The 19,830-nt window shown below is 39.9% G+C and overlaps 1 protein-coding gene across 2 annotated transcripts in view; it reads left to right on the plus strand.

The window, feature by feature from the left end:
* dock2 (dedicator of cytokinesis 2) overlaps positions 1-19,830 on the plus strand; it is a 171,403-nt gene that overhangs the window by 21,804 nt on the left and 129,769 nt on the right. The window contains exons 13-21 of one of the 2 annotated variants that reach the window (XM_087799620.1): positions 790-1,040; positions 1,162-1,260; positions 1,570-1,642; positions 2,443-2,564; positions 6,389-6,587; positions 11,415-11,512; positions 11,578-11,667; positions 11,739-11,839; positions 13,051-13,185. In XM_087799620.1, coding sequence (XP_087655746.1) covers positions 790-1,040; positions 1,162-1,260; positions 1,570-1,642; positions 2,443-2,564; positions 6,389-6,587; positions 11,415-11,512; positions 11,578-11,667; positions 11,739-11,839; positions 13,051-13,185 — 1,168 coding nt within the window. The remainder of the gene's footprint in view (positions 1-789; positions 1,041-1,161; positions 1,261-1,569; positions 1,643-2,442; positions 2,565-6,388; positions 6,588-11,414; positions 11,513-11,577; positions 11,668-11,738; positions 11,840-13,050; positions 13,186-19,830) is intronic. The other variant, XM_087799621.1, reaches the window with a different exon arrangement.

Consider the following 19,830-nt stretch of genomic DNA (forward strand, 5'->3'; position numbering starts at 1 on the left):
ATTAATTTAAAAAAGTTAATTGGGCAACTCTCTTAACTAGTTTGATTTTCTGAGCTGCACATGATCCACTACTAACATCTTTTGTCTATAAAACCTAATTTCAGGATAAAAACAATGAAATCGTTTTGATTTCTTTCACTTATAATAATTTGTTTTATTAAAAACCAACACAAAGGTCCCTGTTAATGTCATGTAATTGTTATTCCAATGACCGAGTGAAATTTAATTAACAACACATTACTGGAAACTAATTTATAGCCAATTAAAAATAGATTATTTTACATCCATGTGTGTCACTAATTGAAGCCATGACAAACACAAACACCCGAAATGCCTCATGCAAAAATTAGTTTGTGAGAAAATATCTCAAAAACGGATCTCAAAGAAATGCTCAGAAAATACTAATATTTCTCATTTACTAGAGCTGAAGATGTTGTAAATTTTTCAATATCAATTCTATTAAAAGGAAAATGAAAACTTCCTGTGAAGGAAAGTAAAGTATATATTCATCATATTTGGTCGGTGAATGTAATATTTCGGCCACCGTGTACGATTGATAGTTTTCCACATCTGTTCTTATCATTGACTCGTTGGGACATGTGTCACTCTCTGTGGTGAAGTAGGATCTGCAGCAACAGTTCCCAACCTCTGCTCGTGTTCAATCCCGAACGATACTGCCACCTGTTGTCCCATCGCTGTCATGGATCATTCCCACACTCCGTCATAAATGTGTCTAAATGAGCTGCTTGGAGGGGGTCTGCTCTCTCAGAGTGCCTCTCTGTTCCGCAGGCCTGTGGGTGACCATGAAGGCTCTGGTCGGGGACATCGTCCAGATCCGGAAGGAGTACCCTCACCTGGTGGACCGCAGCACCGTGGTGGCCCGGAAGCTGGGCTTCCCGGAGATCATCATGCCGGGCGACGTGAGGAACGACATCTACCTCAGCCTGCAGGGCGGCGACTTCGACAAGTACAACAAGACCACGCAGAAGAACGTGGAGGTCATCATGTGGGTCTGCGACGAGGACGGCAAGGTCATACAGGTCAGAGGTCACAAGAGCTTTTCGACGATTGCGTCAGCGGCGTCTCAGACTTTCAATTGCTTTTTATTCACGGAATGTTGCGTTGTTGCGTCCTGAAGTTATCTCCTGTCTGGTTCTTCAGAACTCCATCTGTCTGGGAGCCGGAGATAAGCCGGTCGGTGAATACAGATCCGTCATCTACTACCAAATCAAACAACCGCGCTGGATGGAGACGTTTAAGGTGTGTGTGTGTGTGTGTGTGTGTGTGTGTGTGTGTGTGTGTGTGTGTGTGTGTGTGTGTGTGTGTGTGTGTGTGTGTGTGTGTGTGTGTGTGTGTGTGTGTGTGTGTGTGTGTGTGTGTGTGTGTGTGTGTGTGTGTGTGTGTGTGTGTGTGTGTGTGTGTGTGTGTGTGTGTGTGTGTGTGTGTGTGTGTGTGTGATGATCTATTGTGATGCTTCTGTTGAGCAACATTGGAGTTAAAATAAAAGTGCTTAACGATTCGTCGCACGCTCTTGAAATGTTGCTACAATTAACTGCAAGCTTCCTCCAGGTGGCGGTCCCTCTGGAGGAGATGCACAGAATACATTTACGCTTCATGTTCAGACATCGCTCGTCCCAGGAGTGTGAGTACAAAAGCAAACGAGGCCTGTTTTCTTTTTTCCTTCGTGTGACACCATCGTGAAAACTTTATGTCGATTTATTGACGTTATTATATTGAGCTGTTTATCCAATAGAAAACGTATCATTTTTAATGAATTTATCAATTCAGGGTCTTTCTTTCTAATGGATGGATGTGTAGATGGATGAAGGGATGGATGGATGGATGGATGGATGGATACATGGATGGATGGAGGGATAGAGTGATAGAGTGATAGATGGATGGAGACAGTGATGGATACAGTGATGAATGGATGGATGGATGGATTGATAGACTAATGGATGGATGAGGGATAGTGTTATTTACATGGATGGATGGATGGATGGATGGATGGATGGATACCGCTATGGATGGATGGATACCGCTATGGATGGATGGATAGATAGATCAATGGATGGAAAGAATGGATGGATAGAATGATGGATGGATGGATGGACGGACGGACGGATTGATGGATGGATAGATGATGGATAGACAGACAGACAGACAGACAAACGGATGGATGGATGGATGGATAGATCGATGGATGGATGGATGGATAGATGGATGGAGGGATAGAGTAATACTTACATTGATGGATGGATGGATAGAAAGATAAATGAATAGATGGATTAAATCAGTTGATACTGGCATATTAAATACTTTCAATATGAACGTCATAAAGCATTAATTTTTATTCGTTATTATTTCTTCTAATCTCATCTTTCGTGTACAAACAAGAAGATGCTTTAATTTTTCCTGATGTTTCCCGTCGATCTCTTGCAGCCAAAGACAGGAGCGAGAAGAACTTCGCCATGGCCTTCGTGCGACTGATGAACGACGACGGGACGGTTCTGAAGGACGGACTTCACGACCTCGTGGTCTTCAAGGTCAAGAATTTAACAAACGTAAATGCATACCATCCTTAACCTGCACTCTTGCCACTCAAATGACTGTCCTTCACATATATAAATGAGTTATTATCATGATTAAGACACAATTTCATACAAACAATGACTTAAAAAACATCCGTTTAGTCGCGAGTCAATGTTAAAAACAAGCCGTTTTCATTCATGTTCAACAATAGTTATTCGACTGATTAGTAAGTTGTTGTTTTTCGGCTACTTTTGAAAGTTCGTCAGAGGAAAAGTGAGAGAGCGAAACCATCTTGAAATTCAGAACGTCAAGGCACGACCGGGGGTCCAGAGACGGGTCGAGTGAAGGCGAAGAGAGATTTCTCGGCAGACGAGCCAGACCCCGAGATTGAAATCCCTTTATTGATTAAATGACAAAAGCAATAAAGATTAATTACCTGGGATTCACGGCGAGACCAGATTGATGGTCCCCTCGTGCCCTCGTCCCTGATTATCCCGGCCTCGCTCTCCATCTCACGCCACTTACGGGCCTTAATCGCCAGAACCTCCTGCACAATATTACTTCTCTACGCTGGTGTTAAGAAGCCATCATTGACTGGTTTGAAAGAGTCTATGGTGCACGTTTTTAAACGATATTAACATGTGTTTCCTTATTAAAATCCTATAGTCTTGACCTGAATGAATGAGAATCTGCTTTAACTATCAAACTCAAACATGTGAGTGGCTCTAAAAAGTTAATTTGTACATGTTATATCTCTAGAACCCGTTGTCATGACACTGTAAACCAGGGGCGTCAAACTCAATCCCACAAGGGCCCAACAGTCAAGGTCAGGGTCCAAACAAAATGTTTACTGTATTTTCGGGACTATAAGTCGCAGTTTGTTTTTTCATAGTTTGGGTGAGAAATTATTAACATATTATTAGCGGTATATCATTTCACATGTTATTTTCACACTAAACCACAAGAGGGCGCTCTAGGCCTGTGTTGATGATTTTGACGTAGAAGAGGAAGCGCCGCATCTTCTACCTCCGGAGTTAGTTAGTTGTTTAAAAGTGACACCGAGGATGAAGATTTCATGTGATTTGAGTTATTTGGAGTTACACGGATGGTTTGGTAAACTTCTTAGTAAGTAAGTAAGTAAGTAAGTAATATTTATTTATATAGCGCTTTTCTAGACCAGGGACACAAAGCGCTTAAACAATCAAAACAATACTCAAAAAAGTATATACTTTAAAGATCAAGGTAATACTGAGAACAACACAGGAGTTCCAGAAAATCAAGGAAAAGCCTGAACAAATAGAAACGTCTTAAGATGCTTCTTAAAGGAGTCAGTAGATCCATCAAGTGCAAAGAGAGAGAAGATCGTTCCAAAGCTTAGGAGCAACAGCCTGAAAAGATTTCTCTCCTCTGGTCCTGAGCCGTGTTCAGGAACCATAAGTAGATTCTGATCCACAGACCTCAGAGCCCGAGCTGGGGTGTAAGGCTGGATCAGATTAGTGATGTAAGGAGGAGCCTGACCATGAATAGATCTGAAAGTAAGAACCAGAATTTTAAAGTTGATCCTGAAAGAAACTGACAGCCAGTGAAGAGTTTTAAGGATCGGAGAAATGTGAGTTCTTCTACTAGAGCGGCTCAGAATTCTTGCTGCAGAGTTCTGAATAAACTGCAGGCAACTTAGCATGTTATTTATGCTATAGTTCTCTGAATAACTCTTAATATGTTATGTTAACATACCAGGTTCTCAGTTCATGTAACGTAACGTACAATTATTCTGTTGTTGCCTCTATTTTTATTTTAAATTGTCTTTCAAGATGACATGTCTGTTCTTGGTGTTGGATTTTATCAAATAAGTTTCCCCCAAAAATGCGACTTATACTCCAGTGCGACTTATATACGTTTTTTCCTTCTTTATCATGCATTTTATGGCTGGAGCGACTTGTTCTCCGGAGCGACTTATAGTCCGGAAAATACGGTATAAACCAAACTGTCAGTAACAGGAAGTAAAATTGTTATATTGTCTTTTTTGTGTCCATCAGTTCGACCCTTATCTTGTTTTTAACACTGACATCTTTGAGTCACAAATCAACATTAACATTTGTGGACTTTATTTTACAACCAAAGATTTTTCCAGCGGTCGAGGCCCCCAGCAGTGGGATTCCCTCAGGGGCCACATTAAAAAATCTGACCATGAAAGGAGCCGTCAAGCCAAGAGAAAGAATGGATGAATAAAAGGAGCGTTAATGATGGGGAAAATGAATAAAAAGACAAGCTTAAGCTGTAATTTTATTTAGTATAAAATAATTTTGTCATTCATTATTTATAAAGAAAATAAAACTTTAAATATTTCATTGCATTTGATTTAGTTACGCATCAGAAATAAAGTAAAATAAGCTTATGTTTTTATTTTGTTGTGCAATATTTCATTTTAAATGTTTTTTTTTCTTTATTTGTCCTAATCAGTAAAAAGTAAAGTTGTAAGCCACTTGAAACATTCATACATGTACATTTAAACAGTTTTCTAGTTTTACCACGACCTCATGAGGGGCCGCATACATGCACTCAGAGGGCCACATGTGGACACACTTTGCTGTGAACCATCTGTTTACAACCATCAATATTTCACTTTTCCGTAGTTTTCCCATTAATTTGAGATTTAAAATCTCTGCTGCCCAGAAAAAAAGCCTATCGGAATTCAAAAACTTTAAACGGTAGATGGTAGAGATGGATGGATGGAAAGATGGATAGATGCATAGATGCATAGATGGATGGATGGATGGATAAATAGATGGATGGATGGAAATATATATGGATGGATAGATGATGGATGGATGGATGGATAGAAAGATATATGGAGGGATAAATAGATGGATGGATGGAAGGATATATGGATGGATAGAAGGATGGATGGATGGATGGATAGAAAGATATATGGAGGGATAACTGGATGGATGGATGGATGTATGGATAGAAAGATAAATGGAGGGATAACTGGATGGATGGATAGATGGATGGATGGATTTAAAGATATATGGATGGATGGATGGAAAGATATATGGATGGATGGATGGAAAGATGGATGGATGGAAAGATATATGGATGGATAGATAGATGGATGGATGGAAAGATATATGGATGGATGGATGGATGGATGATGGATGGAAAGATATATGGATGGATGGATGGATGGAAAGATGGATGGATAGAAAGATATATAGATGGATGGATGGATAGATATATAGATGGATAAATAGATGGATGGATGGAAAGATATATGGATGGATAAATGGATATATATATATATTTATACACATATTCTAACTACCCTTGTGAAGAGTAATCGGAGGAGATAAAACACAGTACTTAAGTCTGAGTAACGACACTTTTTTGTTTTTTTGGACGTCTCAAGAACGTTGTTGATTTTCTTCCATTCGTTGGTGTCGTACTTCAAAACGAACTCCATCTGTCAAGAGCGACGCTTTGTTCGACAACATAAGGCTGAAAACAAACAAGATAAAGAAAAGGAAACCAGTTTCTGATCTTAAATCGTTCATTTTCATTCCTATAAAACACACAAAACGTATTTGTCGACAACAGGATGGAAACTGTGAAGTACTTGATTCTCCTCTTAAATATTAACTCCTAAGGCTCATTAAAATGATGTTTTCCTCCAGCGTGCCGGGGTCTAAGCCTCACTCAGGCTCCAGTATTTGCATAAACACATTCCAGATAAACCCGAGTGGAATGATGGTTCCCCCTCGATGACACCAGCTCTGGCAAACATCTGCGCCGTCGATAATTCGGCTAATTGCCCATTTGCATGGAGTGAGAAGAGGCTCATGGATGGTGTCGTCCTCAGGGGGACAGCAAGCGCATGGAGGACGTCAACTCCTACTTATCTCTGCCCTCCACCCGCCACCATCACGGGGACCTCCACCGGGGGTCTCACCTGAGCCGCAGCTCCAGCAACCTGAGCGGCGGCGGCGGCTTGTCGATCAGTTCCAGGGACAGTTTCAGCATCTCCACCTTGGTCTGCTCCACCAAACTCACCCAGAACGGTGAGTCCAGCGTTTAGACGTCAACTAATGATCGACCTGACATGTAGTGAATGTTCTTTTCTTCAAGACGCAGTAAGTCTTTCATCATGACCATGTTTTACACTTATTACTTTATAAAGTTGCTCTGAAATCTGGGCGAACGAGAGGTTACGAGAGCCCATTACGACGTAATAATGGCTTCACTCCTCCCCCAGACAGCTGTAATCACGCCCCCGCTTTGTTTATACAATGAGTCCCTTGGAGGTGGAGACTTACAGGATTTATGACGTGCGGTGACGAACCTTGATGTTTGACCAATCACAGCAGAGTGGGTGTGGTTATGGTAAACAAGATTTCATCTCCTGGAAACAAAGTGTTTTCAGTGGGCGGAGCTTAAGATCATATTCTAATGTCAATATTTCAATAATAATAATAATAATAATAATAATCTCTATTTATATAGCGCCTTTCTAGACCAGGGTCACAAAGCGCTTTGACAGCCATTCACACATACTGATGGGAGTAGGCTGCACCACATGGCACTGAATCTGCCGAAAATAGTTTTGTACAAACAATACAATAGAGTCAGACATCACAACAACACACACACACTGATGGTACAATAGAGTCACACATCACAACAACAACACACACACTGATGGTACAATAGAGTCACATCACAACAACAACACACACACTGATGGTACAATAGAGTCACATCACAACAACAACACACACACACACTGATGATACAATAGAGTCACACATCACAACAACAACACACACACTGATGATACAGTAGAGTCAGACATCACAACAACACACACACACTGATGGTACAATAGAGTCACACATGACAACAACAACACACACACTGATGGTACAATAGAGTCACATCACAACAACAACAACACACACACTGATGATACAATAGAGTCACACATCACGACAACACACACACACTGATGATACAGTAGAGTCACACATCACAACAACACACACACTGATGACACAGTAGAGTCACACATTACAACAATACACACTGATGATACAGTAGAGTCACACATCACAACAACACACACACACTGATGATACAATAGAGTCACACATCACAACAACAACACACACACTGATGATACAATAGAGTCACACATCACAACAACAACACACACACTGATGATACAGTAGAGTCACACATCACAACAACACACACACACTGATGATACAATAGAGTCACACATCACAACAACAACACACACACTGATGATACAATAGAGTCACACATCACGACAACACACACACACTGATGATACAGTAGAGTCACACATCACAACAACACACACACACACTGATGATACAATAGAGTCACACATCACAACAACAACACACACACTGATGATACAATAGAGTCACACATCACAACAACAACACACACACTGATGATACAGTAGAGTCACACATCACAACAACACACACACACTGATGATACAATAGAGTCACACATCACAACAACAACACACACACTGATGGTACAATAGAGTCACACATCACAACAACACACACACTGATGGTACAATAGAGTCACATCACAACAACACACACTGATGATACAATAGAGTCACACATCACGACAACACACACACTAATGATACAATAGAGTCACACATCACAATAACACACACTGATGATACAATAGAGTCACACATCACGACAACACACACACACTGATGATACAGTAGAGTCACACATCACAACAATACACACTGATGATACAATAGAGTCACACATCACAACAACACACACTGATGATACAATAGAGTCGCACATCACGACAACAAACACACACGAACGATACAATAGAGTCACACATCACAACAACACACACACACACTGATGATACAATAGAGTCACACATCACAACAACACACACACACACTGATGATACAATAGAGTCACACATCACGACAACACACACACACACTGAACAAACAAAACAGTTGAACTCCCATGATGCCTTTCTACACACTGTTCTAATGTACGGCCTATTGAACACTACAATACTGTATTTAAATACTATGTTGCTCAATTCTATGTCGCAAGATATCAAAATTGATCGAGGTCTGTAATTGGTAGGCTGGGCGGCAAAGCATTATGAGAGTGCATTAGGCAGCATTAAGTAAAAAATGAACGATCCCTTACTTTGGATTTTGTTTATTGATGTTAATGTTTATTTATTTATTATTTATTGATGTTTATCCTCCATTAAACACAAATGATTAGACTTCAACGTTTGAATATAATCGGGCACATCTTTACATCTAGTATCTGGAACAGACTCTTCTACACAATAATAACACATTTCACAACGAGGCTTCTGGCTCCTCATCTGAAGTCCATGAACATGACATGGTTTCAACACGATTAACCTCAGTCATGAATCCCCCAGAAAAAGTTGTTCAAGTCACGACGAGCCTTTTTTAAACCTTTTAACATAAACCTTTAACGGAAGCAAATCCTCGACCCCGACATCGGTCTCTTTGTAAGGATTAGATTTATTTGATCAACTTCTTCACACACCAGCACTCGCTCACTCAAAGGTGAAGTCAGCAGGTGCAGCGTAACATCTGCTGAAAGGAAGGAAGGTCCATCACTGTAATAACCATTATCCTGCAGAATTAATCACCTGCACACACACACACACACACACACACACACACACACACACACACACACACACACACACACACACACACACACACACACACACACACACACACACACACACACACACACACACACACACACACACACACACACACACACACACACACACACACACACACACACACACACACACACACACACACACACACACACACACACACACACACACACACACACACACACACACACACACACACACACACACACACACACACACACACACACACACACAGATTTGTTGTTCGGGACCCGCCCACCAGATGTGCAGTTTGGCCTGCTGTGTCTCAAATGACTGGACAGAGAAAACGTTCATGGAGACACGATCGCTGATGCTTCATAGAAGAAGTAATGAACCCAGTCTGATGATACCAGACCAGCTCTTTTTTTTACTATGTTGAGTCACGTGAGTTCACAGTTCAACGTGTCGCAGATGCCCTTTGATGATGTTTATCATTTAAATTAAGAAAAATCTAGAATCCTATGGAAGTATATCAGCGTAATTATTTTAATTCAATCGTTCTAAATTCTTGAAACTTACCTTTTTTTATTGAAAAGTGGTTATTTTTGAAGCATTGAATGAATAATTTGATCTAATAATTTCTAAATCGAAAACTTGAATTTATTTTAAATATTTATCCATTCATTTTTTACCGCTTTATCCCTTTATGGGGGTCACAGGGAGACTTGAGTCTATCCCAGTTTCATTGGGCGAGAGGCAGGGGACACCCTGGACAGGACACCAGTCTGTCCCAGGGCACACAAAGACAGACAACCATTCACACACACACTCATACCTACGGACAATTTCCCCACAAGTTCTCAATCAACCTCTGTATGTTTTTGGACTGTGGGAGGAAACCAGAGTGCCCGGAGTAAACCCACCAGCAGGGGGAAAACAACTTTATTTTAAACAATTTAATAGTAAATTACTATATTTTCAAATTTAAATGTAATTATTAGACATTGTTTGATATTCTAATTTATCTTCTTAATTCAATATATTTTCCAATAATCTCCCTTTAAATGAATTGAAAAAAACTTGCGTATAATAGTGACTCCAGACAGTACCACCTCGATTGGTTTGGTCTGGTAAGATATTACACCAACATATGTTGTAGAATTTGGAGATTTTTTTTTTTTATTATTTGAATTTGGAATATTAAAATCTATTCGTAGTAAGACTAATTATTAATAAAATAAAATCGAAATATATTTAAAAAACAAAAATTAATTCAAGTTGTCATTATAGAATCGATAAAATTAAAGTCGGAATTTAATAAATCTTGCCGACATTCGGTTGATTCCGTCCCACAGGAGTCATCGCTCGCCACGGAGTCCATTTTGTCAACTCCCTCTGGAATATCTCGGTTGCTAGGAAACCCCGTTACCAGTCAAATATTAACCTAAATTACTTAAATGTTTCAGATAAGAGGCCAATTATTGTCTGTACATTTTACATTTTGAAAAATCAACTTTAACTCTCAGTCACTGACCTGATTATTCCATACTCGAAACAGACCCAGGATCAGAAGTAAACACCAGAGGACATTAGGAAATAAAAACAAATGTATAGTTTTATATAAAAACAATGGAAAGAAAGAATACAAGACACAAAATCAAGGGGAAAAATGATCCAGAAATACAAAAAAAGGGCTCAAAATGTTCGGTTTAAACACAGGAACTCTGGTTTAAAACAGGAAGTACCATGACACAATAAAAGCATACAGGAAGTGGTCAAAAGTTCAAGTGGTAAAACTTGAAAAATGGTACATTCCGCCATTGAGTAAAGGTTCGTACATTCTACTATACGTACAGGTATAAAAGTCTGATACATGAAAATGTATATACATAATACTGTATATATATATATATTTATTTTATTATGAAAATTGTGTGAAATGGAAAATAAAAATCTATAAAAAGAGTAAAAAAAAAGATGGATTCTTGGACACGACGATCAAAGATGATTTGGAAAGTGTGTTGAAATACTCGTTTATCTGTTGGTTGTGGGACCAAAAATCAATGGTGAGTTGATGGTCCGCCTTAGCCCCCGAGTGGCTGGGATGAGCCCACCATCTCATTTAATGAATAAACAGAAGAAGGGTTTGTTTTCCTTTCCTCTAGTGGGACTCCTGGGTCTTCTCAAATGGAGGACTCGTCCAGAACTCCTCAAGGAAAACCTGGAGAATCTTAAGAGCATCGACGGAGAAGAAGTGGTGAAGGTGAGCGAAGCCTTGATGTTAATCTAGAAGAATGACGAACCCACGACCTTCTTGGATCTCCTCAGTTCCTGCAGGACACTCTGGACGCTCTCTTCAACATCATGATGGAACATTCTCAGACCGACGACTACGACATCCTGGTCTTCGACGCCCTGGTACGCTATTACATCCGACTTCTACTCTTTTTCTTTCCCGTCCGTGTTCCCTTCATCTTCTCGCCTCACAGATATACATCGTCAGCCTCATCGCCGACAGGAAGTTCCAGCATTTCAACACGGTGCTGGAGGCCTACATCAAGCAGCACTTCAGCGCCACCTTGGCCTACAAGTACGTTCTTTGAAAACACGGTCCGTGTCAAACTGAATGATTGAAGTTAGTTTTTCAACACGTCTTTGTCGTTCGTTCCCTGATGTAAAACCTCCTTGAAAAACCATCCCCACACTTATTCAAGGTTTTTGTCAATCGTTTCTTCGTAAAAAGACGGAGTCGTTGAATGAACTCAGAAGATGTGGTTTGAACTCGATATTCAGATCATTTATTTGAATTCTTCTGGCGCGATGGAGATGAAACGTCCGTCTTCCGACTCGTGTCGTTCCTCAACTCTGGCTGAACTCGTTCCTCCTTTATCTCCACGCAGACGTTCAAAGAAGAAAGTAAACTGAGAGAACATGGAGGGGAACTCTCCGGAAGAGAGAGAAACGAGGGAAGATGATATTAAACTACGTATATATATCTCTGAGGTCAGAAACTCAACCGCAGCAGATTATTTGAATAGTTTCTCGCGACTATTGCTCCGAGGTCGCGGTTCATTTTACCGTGGTGGAAAAGGTTTGAGGACACACTGGAAAGCTCTTCAAACCAATTCCCGAAAAAAAAAAATAACACAGAAGATAACAATTAAACTCTTTATAGTTTTCTATATGTGGAAAAAAACCCATTAAAAAGGATTTAAACATGAAAAATCTAAATGTATTTAAAAAATACGAATCAGTGCTTAGCGTGGTCGCCTTGCAGCAAGAAGGTTGCTGGTTCGCATCCAGGCCAAGCCAAATTGTGCTCTTCCTGTGTGGAGTTAGTATGTTCTCCCCGTGTGTTGCCTGGGTTTACTCCGGGCACTCCAGTTTCCTCCGACAGTCCAAAAACATACAGAGTTTAATTGAGAACTTTGGGAAATTGTCCATAGGTATGAGTGTGTGTGTGAATGGTTGTCTGTCTCTGTGTGCCCTGTGACAGACTGGCATCCTGTCCAGGGTGTCCCCTGCCTCTCGCCCTATGAAACTGGGATAGACTCCAGTCTCCCCGCGACCCCCACGAGTGATAAAGCGGTAGAAAATGAATGAATCAATTTGTCAATGGATTATATCTGAAGAGTTTGGTGCAGTGACTTCTCGTCTTCTTTTCTTCATCCTTTGCTCTTTATTTCTGCTCCGAACAAGTGAAAAATGAAGTTTCATGTTAACCCTTGAACTTGTGCGACAAGCTGGATAAGTCTGGGTGACTCTAGCGATATTGTTTATCTCTTCAACTTTATCTCTCAGGAAACTGATGACGGTTCTGAAGAGGTATCTGGACGTGTCCAGCCGAGGGGAACAGTGCGAGTCCATCCTCCGGACCCTCAAATCCCTGGAGTACATCTTCAAGTTCATCGTCCGTTCTCGCATGCTCTACTCCCAGTAAGTGTTGGCGAAACCATTCGGTTACTTTCTATGTCACAACACGTTTGTTGTTCTCATGTTAGCTGTTTTAGCTTTTATGCTAAGTTTCATCACGAAAGTTGAGCTGAAGCAAGATATAATTTATTCTTCTGGGATTGAAAAAACATATTTTGGATTAAGCAGTTTGTTTAATATCAAATGGTTAGAAATTCCTAACTTCCTGTGAATCCATTAGCAGTACATGTTATTGTTGCCTCACATAATGAATCGTTGGCTTAAATAATGACTCTTGCAAAAACAAAAAACAACTTTAAGATTCTGTAGCCAGGATAGAATGTGTGACCAATAGATCAACCCTTTAATCTCCTTATCAGTATTTCTACTCTACAGTCTTGAGGGTCAGGAACTGGACTAAAGGGAAACATTCCGGTACTAATTTGTGACTTTGTGATGGGGAAGTCCTGAGTGTGTTAATGAAATACTTACTTAACCAAATATAAGATTATTATAATTGTAATACTGCTTTTGTCAGAAAATACAGGAGGATTGGAGAAGTCTTTATGCAAAGTACGATATCTGAAGGAGTAACATATGGTGTAAAATAATTCATGGATTGTGCAACTGTGATGAAAATATAACAGCGAACTAACAGCTCTGTGCTTCAAAAAGGATTTGGACCGACATGTAAACTCTGCGTTATTCTCTCTCACTTGTATACAAGTAAAATGTTTAACTTAAACCAGATCTGATTTCTATTCCTTGTTTAAGTAAAAGCGTTAAGTTGGATTTCTAACCTGACACTGTGTGTCTCAAGATAAACTTCGTCCACATTGAAAAGGAGCCAGTTAAGGTCGTCTATAGCTCTCTAGAGGGTTAATAACCCGGGCCTGACCCTGTATCCCGCCCTTGGAGAGCTTAAGAATGAGCCCAGGGTCTCTGTGCTTAGTTTAATACCATAACAAATTAATGATACTTGAAGGAAGTCGCAGTGATTCACGGGCTCAGAACATCATAAATACACTTTATTGACTCTAGATACCTAAACGTTGAAGTTTTATGTTGACAAACTCTCAAACTTATCGTCTTTCATTTATATTTTGGACGCAAAATGAAGACTCATTAAAAATTAAAAAATCGCATCCAAACAACTTTATAGTATCGCAGCGAAGTAGATGTTGCATTTCAAGGACACAAATATACGTGTTGATCATTACTCTTCCGTCCTTCCCCTCGTCTTCCTCGCATGCCCTCGAACAACCCCTGAAATAACGTGGTTTGATTGAATTCCTTCTTATTTCCGTTCGACATCGGAGACGAGGACGATTATCTGCTAATGAAGAAAAATGATTTACAAGCTTCTAATTAACCTCTGATAATCACTTTGTTCATCAATTAACTGGCGTTGTTTTGATTAATATTTGGGATTCTGGCTGCTGTCGCGGTTAAAGTCGTAGAGGTCTGTTGACGTCTTGTTTCTGCCTCGCACTCTGGTTTCCTCCCCCTATACTTAAAAAAACATACAATTATTATTCGATAACTAGTTCAATAGCTGTGAAGTGTGAGGAAATAATTGTTTACGTGTGACCTGTGTTAGGTTGGCATCCTGTCCAGGGTGTCCCTCGCCTCTCTCCTCGACATTCTTTTTACTCACAATCTTTGTGTATTTGACGGAACAAAGATTGTGTGGCTCGGTGTGAGAAGCCAGTTGCAGTGCCGGGAATCCTCCACGACTGGGCGGATGCCCCGGGGCGAGGCCCCCGGGTTAGAATGCAGAAATGATGTCTCCGCGTTGCCTTGGAAACGCCTCGGTCCATCTCGGGGGAAGAGCCGTTTTGTGAGAGAGCCTCTTATTTTTTGGATGACTGCCCTCGTGACCCCCGAACCCTCGGATACGCTGCCAAAATACAGACCAATAAACAATGTCACGTCTTTGCACGTGTGTCACATGACGATGAGAAAGAGCTGTGTCTCAAATCACATACTTGTGTACTTAAACGTAGTATTTTTAGTGCATAAGTGCGTCTCAATTCTTAGTATGTGAAATGAAGTGCTTCATACACACTAAATTGTCACTAAAACGCCCACAAAACTGAGTATGGATCGAATACTTTCTGCCCTAAACGACTTCATCTTAGTGACGTTGATATTGTAAACAGAAGTTACGTCATATATATATGTATATATATATATATTTATACACTTACAGGTGTATTTTCAGCAGCAGCAGGAGGACGACACGTCTTCACTGCGGCTTAAATATTTGGTTTCTCATATTTCTTGATCCAAACCAAACGTGCTGCCAGCAGGTGTCGCTAGTGTTCCTACAGCTGGTTGAAGTCATCGTTAAATAGTAGTAGAAGAAGAAGCTGTCGCGTCATTTCCTGTTAGTGTGTAGCAGCAGAGTTTGATTTGAGTCATACTATCCGTGGAGAATTAGTTACTAGTTAGTACGTACACTATCCTGATGCATACTAACCTCCAGTGCACTAAGAGAAGTATTTGATTTGAGACACATCATATTTTGATCAAGAGCTTCAGATCAAAGTTTAATTTCCCCCCCCACGCATCATTAAATACTGTCCCCGACGTTGAAACTCGCGCTCCGTCAGCCGCATGAAAACACACACAAGTAAAAGTTAACGTCAAAGGATGTTTTGAAATAAAAAAGAGTGTCTCGAGGACAGGGTGAGGTTAATGGAGGTTTAAATGATCTTTTTATTTCACATTCTGGCAGCTGCGTTCGAACGCTCTCCGATCCAAGCACCATCTCCAGTAATAACTAGGATTCAAACATGTGAGTCTAACTACAGTGTAATCACGGGTCGATGTTTGAACAGGCGTCGTGTCACGTGGAACCAATTAGTTGCATTTCAACGTCTTGGCGGTGAGTCGTCCTCGGATGATCCGCACTTTAATTATATCACATGTTAAAGTTTAGCCTTTCAAGAAGCCAGGGATCCTTTTTTTATATATTTCCCCCAAAGGTTTTGATAGGATTCGTCACCTTGAGCGTAGGAATCTCTCTTCACACCTGGAATGATCTCAGAAGATCAACAATCTCAGAGAAGAGTCCAATGGTCTCGACAGCTAATGAAGGTGCAAGAAAAGGGGAATTTCCCGATTGTTCCTTTGCTCGAGACTCCCTCGGGTCCACTTTCCTCGCCACTGGACATCATTATGTTGAAGTAGGTCACCACGACTCGCTGACAAGTTCATCCCAATTAGACTTTTTTCATCTCTAACCTGCCGACTTGGTTTGGAAATAGAAACGTCTGACGCTTCATCTCCGAGTGATTTGTTTACGGCGGAAACTCTTTCACTTGTTTTATTGATATGTTTTTGAGCGCGGGTGGATTCTTGGAACCTTTAATGACTTGTGTCGACATCATCCGCCTGTGACACGATGTTTCCCCAACGCTCACTTGGTTACGTTGTAAAATCTTCTTCAGCGGTGGATGAAAAGGCTGCAGTGTTTACAGAGACTCACTTGAGCGTTCTTGATCATGACTGTCAAATACAACACCCAGGTTTCTCAGGCTCAAAGACATGTCTCTAGTTCAACCCTGCAGAAAACTGAGAAAACATGATCTTATTATCCATGTGTTTGTGTCGTTTATACTATTGTAACAGTTTATTTTCATGTCTAAACAAGAAGGATGTGTCTCGCCTGCAGTTCATACAAAACTCTGCAGCGAGAATTCTGAGCCGTTCTAGTAGAAGAACTTACATTTCCCCTGACATTTTCTACTGACTCCTTCAGGAAACATCTTAAGACATTTTTATTCGTGCTTTTCCCTGATGTTCTGGGATTCCTGTGTTTGTCTCGATGTTATCTTGATCTTTTGAAGTATATATTTTAACTGTGTATTGTTTTTGATTGTTCAAGCACTTGTGACCCTGGTCTAGAAAGATATTTACAAATAACCTTAACTTACTTACTTACTACTAATAACTGGATAAACAACCATATTATTGTCATTCGGATGCTTTTGTAGTTGTGATTCAAGGCCAGGGGTCGAAGACCTTTATTGAAGATCGTTACTCGCCAAATTAAAACTAAGTCAGAGGCAGAAAATCAATATTTTATATATTTATTATTGAATTATAAAACTAGAGCTAACACAGTAAAAATCTACAGTATAAATACAGAAAAGTTATCATCATTTGGAGAATATAAAACTGAAACACATTTGTTTTCATCCCTCTGGGTCACCTTGACCCAGCGACAACACAAGGGATACCACAAACACATTTGTTTTCATTATGTCGCGCAAAAATGTAGTTTGTTCTGTTTGAATCTTGAATCTCAGTGTCATCAAACTATTGAATGCTTGCATTAAACATTTCAAACCTTTTTTTTTTTAATCATTTAATTATTTTTTGGCGAATAATTAAATTCAATTATTTCTATATTGCAAGGTTGAGCTTTTTTTGTATGATTGAAAAAAATTAAAATAAAATGAATTTTTCACATATATTTTGATCGTAACTCCAATAATCCAACAATGCATTTAAAGAATTTAATATTTTTAAATTTGTATCCTTTTAAATTCAATATATAAATGTTGGTGTAACAGTGACTCCAGACGTTACTAGAAGAGCTACTTTCAGCCAATCATGTGACGAGCAGACGATCACATGACGACATTCAATTCATCATAGCAACTCTAAACCAACAGTATTGAAAACTCAATACGTTTAAAAAATGTCAATAAAAAGATTAAAAGTTTCAACATTTGAAACGTTAAACTCAATATTTTCATGGATTTCAAGGATTCATTTGGACTCGAGTGAAAGAACTGCTTTTATAAAATCCACAACTCATTAAAGTAAAATCATCAAATATTAAATGAATAGAATTTCTTCACAATATTGATTTTTTTAAACTGCGAGATGTTAGTCTGGAGCCTCTTTCATAAAAAGTTGTTTTTATTGGTTGTGTACTTGTGGCGTGTCCAGGAGGATGAAGCTGGTCCGAAGGGAAATCCGTTCAAAAGTTCTTAAAAGTTTATTCACGAAATCTACTTTTAATAATCGAATAATCTGCACGTCATCAATATTACTGTAGAAGTTTTATAAAACACATTAGTCTACGAGACTCGAGGAGGAAAAGATGGAGAGAAATCTATACAAGAATGAAATGCAACACAAGCACATCTGGGACACACACCCAGACACATAAACACCCACAAACACACACAGAGACACACAGAGAGACAGACACACAAAAGGAGACGCACACAGAGAAACAAACGAAGACAGACACACAGACACACAGAGACACACACAAACAATCAAACACAGACATGGACACAGAGGGACACACACACACAGAGACACACACACAGAGACACACACACAGTTGCAAACACACATAGACAAAAGGACACACACACACAGTCATACAAACAAACAAACAAACACAGACACAGACGGACATGCACACACAGAGACACACACAGAGACACAAACACACACACACAGACAGAAGGACACACACAATCATACAAACAGAGAGACACACACCTAAACACCCACAAACACACACGCAGACACAGACGCACAAAAAGATTCACACGCAGAGACAAACAAAGACGGACACAAAGACACGCACTATGACACACACAGACACACACGCACATACAGTCACTCACACACACAAACACACACATACACATACACACACACACAGTCACACACACAGACTCACAATGTAATGCTCTGTGACATGAGACTCAATGTTGTGTATTAGTTGTTGATGATAAAGTCCAGATGAAAGTTAAATTCCTGCTGAACCAGCAGAACCATGAAGGTCCAGAGACTCAAACACGTCCTGAGGCCTCATTGAAGTCCATCATGCTATGAACGTCTCGTCCTTTATCCTCAAAGTGTCTGTGGTTTCTTTGACGGACGTGTGGACGACATCACTGCTCAGAGGTCACAAGGTCATTGTTGTCTTTGATGAGATCAAGTTGACAGAGTCTGATGCTGTTCACTGGATCTATGGTGTTGCTCTTCACGTGGATGGATGGATGGATGGATGCATGGATGGATGGATAGATGGATGGATGTATATGGATGGATGGATGTTTATGGATGGATGTATATGGATGGAAGGATGGATGGATGTATATGGATGGAAGGATGGATGGATGTATATAGATGGATGGATGGATGTATATATATATGGATGGATGGATGGATGGATGTATATGGATGGATGGATGGATGTATATGGATGGAAGGATGGATGGATGTATATAGATGGATGGATGGATGTATATATATATGGATGGATGGATGGATGTATATAGATGGATGGATGTATATATGGATGGATGGATGGATGTATATATATATGGATGGATGGATGTATATAGATGGATGGATGGATGGATGTATATGGATGGATGGATGGATGTATATATATGGATGGATGGATGGATGTATATATATGGATGGATGGATGGATGTATATATATGGATGGATGGATGGATGTATATATATGGATGGATGGATGGATGTATATATATATGAATGGATGGATGTATATAGATGGATGGATGGATGTATATAGATGGATGGATGGATGGATGTATATATATATGGATGGATGGATGGATGTATATATATATGGATGGATGGATGGATGTATATAGATG

The sequence above is a fragment of the Callionymus lyra genome, chromosome 9, assembly GCF_982586985.1.
Source record: "Callionymus lyra chromosome 9, fCalLyr1.hap1.1, whole genome shotgun sequence".
In the NCBI taxonomy this organism is placed as follows: Eukaryota; Metazoa; Chordata; class Actinopteri; order Syngnathiformes; family Callionymidae; genus Callionymus; species Callionymus lyra.